This window comes from Propithecus coquereli, unplaced genomic scaffold (assembly GCF_000956105.1).
Source record: "Propithecus coquereli isolate 6110/MARCELLA unplaced genomic scaffold, Pcoq_1.0 Scaffold74, whole genome shotgun sequence".
Classification (NCBI taxonomy): Eukaryota; Metazoa; Chordata; class Mammalia; order Primates; family Indriidae; genus Propithecus; species Propithecus coquereli.
In genome coordinates this window covers 1,321,425-1,334,289 of record NW_012153507.1, presented here as the reverse complement: position 1 = coordinate 1,334,289, position 12,865 = coordinate 1,321,425, and the positions used below count along the sequence as shown (strand labels likewise).

At 35.7% G+C, this 12,865-nt stretch overlaps 1 protein-coding gene across 1 annotated transcript in view; it reads right to left on the bottom strand.

Moving 5' to 3' along the window:
• FHL5 (four and a half LIM domains 5) overlaps window positions 1-12,865 on the bottom strand; it is a 41,157-nt gene that overhangs the window by 1,511 nt on the left and 26,781 nt on the right. Inside the window, exons 3-6 of the mRNA XM_012661861.1 lie at window positions 9,585-9,755; window positions 8,631-8,805; window positions 7,475-7,644; window positions 3,527-3,713 (exon numbers count right to left, since the gene is read on the bottom strand). Of these exons, the coding sequence (XP_012517315.1) occupies window positions 3,527-3,713; window positions 7,475-7,644; window positions 8,631-8,805; window positions 9,585-9,743 (691 nt within the window). The 5' untranslated portion in view covers window positions 9,744-9,755. The remainder of the gene's footprint in view (window positions 1-3,526; window positions 3,714-7,474; window positions 7,645-8,630; window positions 8,806-9,584; window positions 9,756-12,865) is intronic.

Below are 12,865 nucleotides of genomic sequence, written 5' to 3'. Positions count from 1 at the left end.
ATGTCTGTTCATAAAACTAATTATTACACATCTAACATTTTGATGCTCATGTTTTTTTAAATTTTATTAAGTCTTGTACAAGTGGCAAATGTAATTCTTCTAGAATTTTGCAAAGAAGAAAAAAATAGAAGCATCTGGCAGCAAGACTTTAAGGAAGGACTGACCGAACATGTGAGATGTTTGTAAATTGTTCCAAATTTGGAAATCTTTACTCTCTTAGGTCATGAGAGTTATTTGCAGTAAGAAAGCTATCCAGGAGACAGGTCTCTGGTGCCTATTTTATCTGTTTTCATAGGTTTCTGACAAGTCAGTAGAAAAAGAGCTAGCATTTGTTGAGTGCTTGAATATGTGCCAGTCACTAGTCCAAGCCCTGAGTATGTATTACCTTGTATAGCCCTCACCTTTCCTTCATGGGGTAGATGTTAACATCATCTCCCGCTGTGCAGACAAAAACTGAGGAACAAAGAAGTTTAGCCACGTGCCCAATGTTACCCAGCTAGGAAGTGGCAGATCTGGGATCCAAGACCAGGCCTTTAGAGCCTCTGCTTTTAACCTCATAGAATTATGTTTGTGACTTTCTCTTTTGTAAAAAATATAATCAGGAACATTAGCATCTCTCACTGAAGAAATCACAACATTTGAAACTCCTTTTCCTCAAAATAAACAGACAGAAGAAAGCTAATGTGTGATCTTATTCAACTCCTCTTTTTGCAAATGAGGCAAATGAGGACCTAGGAGGTGAGCTATTTACCCAGGGTCACGCAGAAGTAGGGGCAGAGGAAGACCTAAGTCTTTTACTCCCCCAGTCCAGAACACTTTTCACTAATCAACCTGCTTCGTTTATTCCCCGATAGTTTGAGAGGTTAATCCTATCTTAAAGGAAGAGAAAAAATTGTAGTTATACCTGGAGGTTGTTGAAATGAAGCAATGGGTTTAAAAAAATTACACCTGATGATTTGTAGCTAGATTTAGTTAATACAAAATAGTATTTTGAAAACATTCTAACACAGATAGCTTCTTTCTAAAATTAATTATTTTTTAATTGGCAAATATATATATGAGGTATAGCCATAGTATGATGTTTTGATATATGTATACATTGTGGAAAGGCTAAATTAAATCAATTAATGTATTCATTACTTCACATACTTATCATTTTTTTTATGGTAAGAACATTCAAAATCTACTCTCTTAACAGTTTTCCAGTATTTATAATACATAGTTACTATTTAATGACTATAGTCACTATGTTGTAGGATAGATCTCTTGAACTTATTCCTCCTAACTGAAATTTTGTATCCAAGAATACAAGCTTCTTAAGGTGATGTAATATTTTCATGAATGCTTAATTTTCTGAATGTAAATATATGGCAGTATCAGAATTTCCTATGGTACATTAGCTCAAATAGCTCAATTTTAAAGAAGCACTATTGCATGGCCTATGGATATGTAACAATCGAATCAAGATATATTAAAGTGAGTTGGAAGGCTTTGCAAGCATTTCAGTCTCTGGGGTCTCAATCATGAAGCCAAAAGAGGATTAAGATAATTATGAGACATTCTGTTTAGATTGACTATTCTAAGTTAAAATGTAATACTGCATTTGGGTTACTTTTGGGTTAGATCTTTTGTTCTTGATCATCCTCATGTTTTTGTGCAGAACAAAGTTGTTTTTCCGTTTGAACTTTAAAAACCTGGAACAATCTATCAGAAAATTCACTTAGATAGACACATGAATCTGTGATGGATCAGAATTGAAACTCAAATTCAGAGCTTGTGTAGGCTTTTTGAAAATTGCTATTAGTTACTTGGGTCCCCAGAGAACTTTGAAATCCACTTGAGTTGTTTAACTTTCTCATTTCCTCATTGAAGCGCCCTTTTATTCTGATCCAATTCAAGAAAAGTGTTGTTGTCAAATAAATTGACTGTGACTGCAGATTTTACTAAGGCAATTCTGGAGGTCCAGGAACTGTTGCGTATTTGGAAGTCTCATTTTCTAACTAAATTCAGTGGAGATGGTGGCTTGTTCTCTTGGCTGTAGGAGTTGCCTAAGATGTAGAAGGCAGGAGGCAGAGTGGCTAAAAGCATGGGTTCTGGAGCCCGGTGGGCTGGAATTCATAATATAAGTCCTTGCAAGACACCCCCCTCCACCGCCCCAGGAGGTGACGTAGCTGAGCAAAAGAGACGGGGTGTGAGGAACAGAGAGGGCATACACCATGCAACAGGGCAGCCACCCAGCCCCCTATGACAGCGACCCTGCCAGAGGATGTGGAAGCAGTCTGCTCAGCCATGGCAGGTTCTTCATTTACTTTTGGTGACAGAGATGGATTTTACATTATTTGTTTCCAAACATGTGCAGGCCAAACATAACCCACCTGCTGGCCAGATGTAGCCCATGGCCAGTGTGAGATTCTGACAAACATGGTGCCCCTGGATAATCAAACAGGACCATGCTGTTTGTCCAGGTGACTCCCTCCCTCCCTTTGCAAGTCAGTGAAAGCCTGCCAAATTGGGGTTTGCAGTGAAACTCTTTCCTTTGGTTGGAAGATGCATGAAGTTTCAACTTTTATTTTTTTATATATTTCAAGATGAAGGAGGAGGAAAGGGATAAAATGATCTTTAATTCTATGTTACATAAACTGAATTAGAAAATGAAATATAATTAAGAACACTAGGAACGGAGAGTAGAAATATAGTTCTGCCACCTTAAGTGACTATAAACTGCCAGAAAGAATAGCTGCTGGGTTTCTCAAGTGTCATGCTAGCTCCAATTCCTTTATTATAGGATTAGCATTTTGGAAGTGTCTCTGAGGAAAATACGTATTTTTTTTTACCATGAAAACCTATTTAACATGGATCAATTTATCATTGTGTTATTTTCAAATCACGTCACATGTATTTTTCTTCAGTAAAATGATATCTTGTTTTCTTTCATCTATTCATAAATGCACTTTGTAATTGCAAATGAACAGAGAGAAAAGAGAATAATACATTTCTTAGAAGCATCTTAAAATGAAGTTTAATTAATTCTTGACCTATGCTACCTTAATTACAGCTTTGAATGTTCTATACAATAGTTGCATTTAATTAAAACCTTTTCTATCATAAGGATGCTTGGCTCTGTTTTGGAATTAAGTAGGATTCTGATTTATTAGTAACCCTTCCTCTCACTGAAATCCTTAATGAAGCTCAGAGCAGGTCTCCTTGTGAAGGTCTTCTCTGACCTGTCTGCTCATTCTCTTCTCCTTCTTTCTCAAACTATTACTTTACTGAAGAGTGAGTACCATTAGGTATAGAATGTAATTATCCTTTACAGAGTATAGCCACCCAAATTATACCCTGTACTTTCCTTGAGGAGGTCCATGTTATATTTATATTTATATATGAGCACCCAGTTGTGTTTATCTCAAAAGGAAACATAAATGAAAGAGTTCCATTTTTACTTTCATTTTCTAAATTATCTAGACAGCATTTTACATAGTCCTAACTGTCTCATGGTATGATTACATTGAACTGAAGAACTTACCAGTGATAGATTTGGAACAGGCTGCACACTTTTTGGCAAAAAGATGGTCGTAGCAGTCCAAGCAGAATGGATAATCATCTCTAGACATAAACTCTTCTTCAAAGAGCTCTTTCCTGCAGCCACTACACAGAAAACACTCTTTATGCCATAGCTGGTCATGAAATGTTACCCCACCTGAAGTTATCACCTATGGAAGGATCACAAAAAAGGCAATGACCATGGGAGCCATTACAATTCAGATCATTTCATGATTCTCTTCTACGTCCACAGCTCATGCTTTGGGCTACTGTATCATCTTGTGTTAGGATGTTCTTTTCCTTAAAATCTTCTGTTTTTTTAATCAATCTGAGAAGCCAAAGGCTATAGAAATTACTTAGAACAGTGCTTGCTTCGGCTGCACATATACTAAAATTGAAAAGAAATTACCTAGAACTGGCAAGAAATGACAATTAGCCTAATTTTTCTCCTACAGTGGAGTGGAAAAAAGGTAGGGCCATATTAGACTTAGGAAAAAAAATAAAGTCCCTGATTCATTTCCTCATGCTTCCCTGACTTTTCTTATTTTGGTCTTCAAAGATCTGCCGTTAGAGCTATTTTCTATATTCATATCTAACTTTCAAGGATGCTAAAAAATTCTACTTCTTCCTGAAAGCTTTACACCAGGTCTGAGAATATCCAGCAGTAGCATCTCCAAATGGAATTGGTAAGCAGCATCATTGGCTAATAATCACTCATTGTGCTAAGGGACGACCTCTTCTGAATATTCTCAGCACCTCTTAACTGTGGAGACTATAATCCTTCCCCCTGTACAGATGAGCAACTACTGAGGGTTAGAGTCATTAAATTACTTGCCATGGCCACAGAGAGTTAGGATTCAAAGCTGCACAGTCTGGCTCCACAGTCTGTGCTTAACCATTAATATAATACTGAGTCAAGATTACTTTGCACAGATAAGCAGTTGATAAGTCCTCATTGAATGAATTGATAAATACCAAAGGACAAAAAAATCTCTGGAAAGCAATTCCAATATTGCGTCTAGCAATGGGGTGCTATGGGATTCAGGACTTGAAGTAAGGAGCATTGGTTGTACATTGAGCCTTATGGTATGGCATGATAAGGTTTTGTCAGAGATGGTTATTAGTTTTCCATAAGATAATATATCTTTTTCTAAATCAGTTCAATCAAGGGATTCTACTTTTTAAAAAGGTGAGAAATCTTTATTAAGATTTTATGAAGATCTTTATTATTATTCAGATGGATAAATATTGGGAAAATTTTCTTGTGAACCTATCTTTAAGTCATATTGTCTTTCAAATCCATGGCTATTGAGTTCCTGGAGTTGCTGTAGAAACTGGAATGTGTTCATATAAATATCTCATAATTACTAAAGCAATGGGATATCTGAGATGGTTCCTATAACTTTCGTATTCAAATTAACTAGCTAGTGAAAATGCAGAGCCTATTTTAAGCCATCTTATTGTTTACAAACTTGAAGATGTTGTTTGTGATATAGATGTTTGAGAACATTATTGTAAAGATATTTTTAATCTTATGACAAATATCTTAGTAATTAAAGATATTTGATATAAAAGTTATTTTTCCATAGAAGAAAAAAGCATGCTATTCTGAATAAGTAAATGGGAAGCATGATGGTGTGTGTCAAGTAAAGCAATTTAAAATACCCCCTACTGACTTCAAATGCCTTATAGCAGGCACAGGAGAATTCATGATTCCTTTGATTTGTTTGGTCTAATGATTAGAAGGCAATGCTTAAAAGATTTGAAACTTGAAAAATGTATTCACAGCAAAATAAAACTTGATATGTACACCAAAGACTGTTTAATTAGGGAGAAGAAACTCTGGAACATTAAAAATAGCTGGCTTGTGATTATATTCCTTTTGAAGAGGTAGGAAAGTTAAGATGAAGTCTAATATCTAAGCTGGGTTTTTGCCACTGATTGATCCCAGGATTTAGAACAAGTTTCTTCCCTGACAAAGGGAAGGCAATAAGGATTTTGCGCTCAAATAGGTGACAGACAAAAAAATCAGAGAATAATACATTTAACTCTTTTTGAATCCTCAGGAGTTTGAATTGAAATCACTTGTAGTTTGAGGTCACTTGTTTTTTAGTAGAAAATAAATTTCAGTGTAACAAAATCTATGGGAAAAGATTCTAAGGACTTGGTTGTCAATTAGTTTTTGCTTTTTCATTTTTCAATGTTTGGTCTTTGGATTGGGTTGAAAAAATTGTTTAGCTTGGATCATCTTGATAAAAACCATTTATATCCAGCTTTCCTTAAAAGACTTGTGGCTTTAAAAATGAAATAGAAAATAATCTGGCATGTCATGATCTGTCTACAACCCAATATAAATATTTCACGAATTTTTGATGACTTCAGATCATATGCTAAATATAGTCAGGCTCCTATAACCTGGGAAACGCCAGTGCTTTGGCCCAGAGAGTGTTCAGCACTGATGTACTAGAGAAGTTCCTTTCTTAAACTTTTATAGCATTGAAAGAGACTTTATATTGTGTCCAATAAATGATTTTAAGATAATTCTCATAAATCTCGTTAATTTTAGCTTAAGTCTTTAAGAAATGAAGCCTAAAATTGGCCAAGTTAGTTGTTTCTCAAAACAGTGAGATGAAACTATTCATTTTATTTCTAGCATGTTTTTAAGTGCATGTCATTGACTCTGGTAATTCTTTGGAGCTTCATTTGTTACTGTGTCATGGGGTTTGATGGCTGCTTGTAAAGTCATTTTCTTAGTGTTTCTGGTAGAGTAATGGAGGTCTCTGGGTATAAGATGATTTCATCTCATGTTATTAGCAATTGTAATTCTCAGTCATCACTATAGTGTAATTTAATAATTATAACTTAGGATATTGTACTGATGCCTCTGTAAATATAGTACTGGCATTGTTAATACATGTAGAAAACTACTGTAGGTGTGTGTATGTGTATTTGTATATGTACCTGTAGAGAGTAGTCGTGAGACTTCCAGCTGTCCAGATACAAATGGTCTTAAGAGATCTGCCAAAGTAGCCCCTGGATCAAAAATATGTAGAAACCACTATACTAATTCAGTGTGTTTTCATGATTCAGCTTTCTCATCACAATTCATATTGTCATTTCAAACTTATGATGCCTCACAGGTCAAGGATTCCTTCCAGAACATCCATATATATTTTATGGAACACAGACAGGCTTCATCAAAGTGATAGAAATGAGCTACTTTTTCACATTAAAGCTTAGAAGATAAAAAAGAATTGGACAAAGTTTACTTCAAAAAATGACTTTTATCCTATTAGAAAATGGATTTTGAATGGGAAACCAAGTCAGAAGGCCCTACATGATACTCTAGAACTGGAAGTGAAGGAACTTGCAGATCTTAGTCTTCTTTCTGTCTTTGTGTCCACTAAATTTCCCTTGTAATCTTGGCACTCTCTTGAGCCTACCCATCTACTCTTGGAAATTCTAAAGTGTCAAGACAAGGAGACATTTGTATTGCTGAGACATAACGTGAGGAGTTAAACACTCTGTTTAAATCAGTTGCCTCTGTGAGGCAAATCCATATTTCTCCAAAACAGTTAATATTGAATGGATCAAAAATTATTTTCTGAGAAATATTCTGTATTTAAAATTCAAAGACAGATGTGTGCCCTCTCCCAGAATACATGAAATCTTGTATAAAAGCAGTGAATGAAACTGGAATATCAAATCACTTGAGTTGTTTGGAATATTAAATTCATGTGGGTGGAATTGTATGGCTGAAAAAAAAAAGATGGTCATCTTCATCTTGTGACAGCTAGTGATTGTGGACATGTTGGAATTAAAAACTAACATGAATGTGTAAATACAGATATAACATGATAGTTATATATGGTGCAGCTAAAAAGCAATGAGCTGGAAGTTTCCACAGGCTTCATCCTCTTTAGATAATTACCTTCTTACAAAAGTTGCAGTAGTGAGCAAACTCCTTCTCAAAACACAGCACACAATAATTGCCACTCTCTTTGGAGATCAAAGGCTTTGTTCCTATTGGCTCTCGGCAATGCTCACACACAAAGCAGGTTTCATGCCAGTAGTTTCCCTTAAATTCCATTTTGCGAGAACCTGTACTCCGAAAGTAAGAGCCTATTAGTACAAGTCAAGTATAATTTTATTTCCTTTAAGCACACATAAATCAAATTACTTAAAAAATAGTTTTTTAAAGTTAAGGTGATAAATAAATAGTTCTTTTAGAAAATAGAATTTAGTCAGTTTCAGAAACATCATCTGGGGAAATAGAAGTTAACAGAGCTCAGCTCTGATGGTGGCAAATCACTCTTTCACTGCAAGTGCTTTCGAGCTCTGCACAAGCTGCACTTTGGAGATGTGAACGCGCTTTAAGTAGAGACTTTGAATGGCTGCATGTGGTTTAGATAAATTAAGCCATAATAATCATTACAGGGATATTAGAAATGCCCAGGTCACAACTCCTGAGATTTATGTTGTGCAGTTATGGCCTCCTTAAAATTCTTTGAATCCATAGTAAGAAAATGAGAGAGAGAGAAAGAGAGAGAGAGAAAATGAATTATGTTCTTATGCAGCTGTCCATAGGGATTGAGAAGAGAATCAAAATACAGAGAATTAGTGCTTGCTGAAAGTGGAATGATTCCCATGGATCCTTGTCTTCCCTAAGAGAGAATAACAATGACGGACCCTCAAACCAGTTTGCATTGAACTACAAAATGACAGTTGGCCCCAATCTCCTACGATGAGTCATTCTTTCTGCTGTCATTGGTTACGCTTAGGGGAGGGTGTTTAAATAGTGTTATGGGTATGAATTTTGTCTTTATGCTGTGGCTCAGGTTCTGGTTTGAAAAGTTTCTATAAATTAGGTTTCAAGAAAATACACAGAACACTGTAATTTACCTATTTGAGAATAATGATGAACGATCTTTTTATTTCTAAAGAACACTAAAGGAGATCAAGATAGAATAAAACGGAGGAATTTCTAGAAACCAGGGTGCTGTGAGCTGCTGCACGCCTCACGTGCTGGCACTTGCCGAACAGCCTCGCGGCTTCAGGGAGAGCCCGGAGCTCCCTTGAGGTCTTACCCGGCATGATGGTCCTCTTGCAGTGGAAGCACCTGGAGGAGCACTCGCTAGAGTAGCACTCGGTGCACAGCAGGCGCTCGTCCTTGGCGGCGAAGGGCTTTTCCACCAAAGAGCGATTGCATTTGGTGCACTTGAAGCATCCTTCGTGCCAGTGCCGGTCTTTGTAACAGAGATCCTTCGGGACAGTAAATAAAAGTTAATTAAATGTGTTTGTGACAAAACAGACCATTTTAATGACAAAATTAAACACTCCCGAGCCTCCAGTGCCAGTAGGTTATGCTAGTAGCTTGAGGGAAAGTTGTTATTGATACTGATACCCACTGAGAGGAGATTCTCTGGGGTAATTAAAAGCCAGAGCCTGGGGCTTTCTTGAAGGGTCACTAAAGGCAGCTGGAAAATAAATGAAATTCTTTGCTGTTTCTTCAAATTTTCCCTGTGTTCCTTTTATAAACTGTAAACAAACAAAAAAATACCACCACCCTACTAAAGTAAAGGCAAAAAAGAAATAAGAGGAAGAAAGGAAGAAAGAAAAAAATAATGGGTACTGTAGGAGTAATGAGCACAATGGGGTTTAGTAGAAATGAGGCTGATTTTTAAGTCAGAAAACATAGATTTTGAATCCTTCCACCTCTCATTATTTATGTATTTATTTGTACTCTTGTCATTCTAGAAACAACTCAATATTCTAGCTATGTAACTTTGGGCAAATAGCTTAACTTCTTTAATCTTTAGCATCCTAAACTCCTTCATAAGATTATGTGAGGATTAAAGCATATGTTATATTTCACAGGGCTAAGCATAGTGACTGGAACTTGATTAATGGTGACTTTCAAGATCCTTATATCCAGTAGCAAGGAAATAGTGTTGAAAGTCAACACTAAATGAAAGGAGGCATTCCAAAGCATTTATTTGCTGTTAATATGCAGGAAGTCTGTGAACTGAGATGAGACCTACCTTGGAATCTGATTCAATTGGTTCTTTGCACTCCTCACAATGGTTAGAAAAGATCTGATCATAACATGGAACACAGTATGGATTGTCGTCCTTTAGTACATACTTCTTCCCAAGAAGTGATGCTGTACAGTATTGGCAATCAACCGGAACAGTTGTCATTTTGGTTTGAACCTGTGAATGAGAAAATCATTCATGTATATAAAAGCAGAATTTTGTTTATAAGATAAATGATAAAGCCTCAATACAATGTGAGTGAAGCACTTGAATGAATTTATATTTTCTTAAGTAAAAATCCATAATTTCCAAATTTAGGAAAAATATGCTTGTAGCCATGGTGACATTTGGAGTGATTTAGGAAAGGTTACTCTCCCATCTTGGCAGTTCCTGTGTATTTCGCTAAAAAAAAAAGAAAGCATTGAACCAGCAGCCAGATTGTGAAAAACATCTTGTATTCATCATGAACTAATGTGGAACTCAATGAAAATATGATATGTGTTGAAATAGGATGGTTTCACCTCAAGGATATAAATATGGACGGTTGCTAGGGCTTTTACTAACTGTCATCACTTACTATTTTGCTGTAGAGTCTGGAGGCAGAGTTTGATGGAAATAACAACAGTCTTTTTTACTCAAATTTAAATAGAAATTAATAATCTAGTACATTGTCATTTTCTAATTTACTGTTTTATTCCTCAAATCTTTATTGGGTATCTAATAAGGGCTCTGTATGTTAATCCTAAAGTCTTCCTGAACCATACACAATCCCCTGGGACTTTCTTCTTACCTATAGCTTCAACCACCCCAGATATGCTAATGACTCCCAAATCTCTTTTTCTTGCTAGTTTTAGTGTCCTGGACATCTCCATTTATTTTTTTAAAATTTTTATTTGTTTTATTTTCTTTTTAGAGACATTGTCTTGCTCTATTGCCCAGGCTGAAGTGCAGTGGCATGATCACAGCTCTCCTGGACTCAGGTGATCTCCGCCTCAGCCTCCTGAGTAGCGGGGACTATAGGCACACACCACCACACCTGGCTAATTTTTCTTACTTTTTGTACAGATGGGGTGTTTCCCAGGCTGATCTTGTGAACCTGGCCTCAAGTGATACTGCTGCCTTGTTCTCACAAAGTGTTGGGACTACAGGCATGAGCCACGGTGCCTGGCCAACATCTTCCATTTATACGTCGTACACCAAGTTGGCCAAATAAACTCCTCAGCAGGTAGGATTCTACCAAGTGCTAGGTCTTTGTGACTATTGTAGAGCAATTGTCCAGACGTGGAAGTACAGATAAAATCATCAGTGGTAGAAAACAGCAATAGGTGCCTTCAGGCTCTAGAGCCAAAGTACCATGTATATGGAATAAATAATAGCATCAACTATTTCATTATAGCTGTTAATAAAATAGCTAGAATTTATCTGTAGGATTAATTTCATTCTGTAAGATGAAAGAAAAGTTGGTATGAAACATAAAGCCAATGACAGGATAAGGATTCTGATCGTGTCATAAATTTAGGAAAACTATTAAGGAACAAAACATATAGATTGAAAAGGTTTTAATTAGGCATCGAATATGAATTTTTAATTGTTACCAAAATTAGTAGCACTGATTTTCCTTGGGAAATGAGATTTTCCATCTCTGGATTTACTGGAATGTATTAGGAGCTTTGAATATTTTCTAATTCTCTCCCTCCACATTTATTTTAATTTTAGGAAAATAAGAAGATTAGTTAATTATTATTATGGTTTTTATAACATTTTTGATGCTAGTTTGTATTTACTACATTTGAACTGATATTCTCAAATATTTTTCCTTCTCTTGTTTTAGTGATGAAGTTCCCGGCACAGTGCCTTGCTAAATACACATTGCTCTTAATTCTGTATATAGCAGTTTGGCTATATTGTTCTTCACTAATAAGTAGAGGAAAGACTGAGGATTTGGAACATGTGAGTCTTTTCCCAGGAAAAATGAAAATTCAGACTAGAAAGTTCATAATGGAACATGGCCAAAATTATCTGCAAGGAACATTGAATTCTCTGTTTGATTAATTCCACAGACATGTCCCTTCCTAGTGAATACAAACACACTTGGAGGGTTACTAAGGGTTTGGAAACAGCAGGAAAATAGATCTGATTCCCTTGAAAAGTTTAAAAATAAAAGTTTTGCTCACATTTATAGTGATGAAGTGTTTATCACTTAATAGAAATAAGGTACTTACTTTTAACTTTCATCACTTAATATGGAAAATGTCATTTTTATTATTAATATTTATTAGTTTTATATATATATAATGGCACCATGAAGCATGGACTATTAGGGATTAGGAACTGCCAGGCTATTTCCATTTTGTGAGGCTTTCAGTATGTCATAAAATGAAGAAACAACAAAAGGGATTATGAAACTGGTAATATTTTAATTGTTTATTTTAAACAGCACATTAAATATGATAACATTAAAATATCTGTATCTCATTGGGTGATCGGCTCAGAAGTCTAAATATAATGTAAGACGAGATAAGATGGTCCTTCCCCCATTCCCATCTCCATCCTAACTACACAATAGGCCTTGCTCCATAGAAAATTCTTAACAAAATAGACCATATTTCTTCATTTTTTAAAAGAAAGTCACTTCTTATTCCATCCTGTTTTGTTAAAAGCAACTCAGGGAGTTGGGTAGTGTAAGAACAGACTTAGTCTAATATCTTAAAATCTTGTGATTTTGCACTTATGGAACTATACAATGAGAGCAGGCATTTGGTCCACGTCAACATTTATTGAATATTTACTCACTGATATTTGAACTCCCTACCCTCAAGAAGTCTGAATTCTCTTAGCTTAGTTCCTACTGTAGTAATAGTGAATATAGTTTGAGGTAAGAGAACAAACTGAATATTTACTCTTTTCTTGGTTGGAAAGAATATACTAGAACATTCAATCCTCGTTTTCAAGAAGTCTATTTAACTATTGAGCTTTGAATATATCCAGATAGAGTTTCTTAAAAATGGAGGTGTTATAATCATATAAATGATACCACATTCTGTTACAGCCATGTAGAATTCTTAGGAAACTAACAGAAAGAAGAGAAAGGAGATATTTTTCTAGGAAGACTTTAAGGAAATTAAGCTGTTGGAAATCTGTCAAGGAAGGAAGGAAGGAAGGAAGGAAGGAAAGAAGGAAGGAAGGAAGGAAGGAAAGAAAGAAAGATCTATCTTGATTTATTGAGGAAGGGGAAAAGACAAATGAGAGAATGGCATAGGAGCTCATCTGAAGTTAGGAAATGGTAA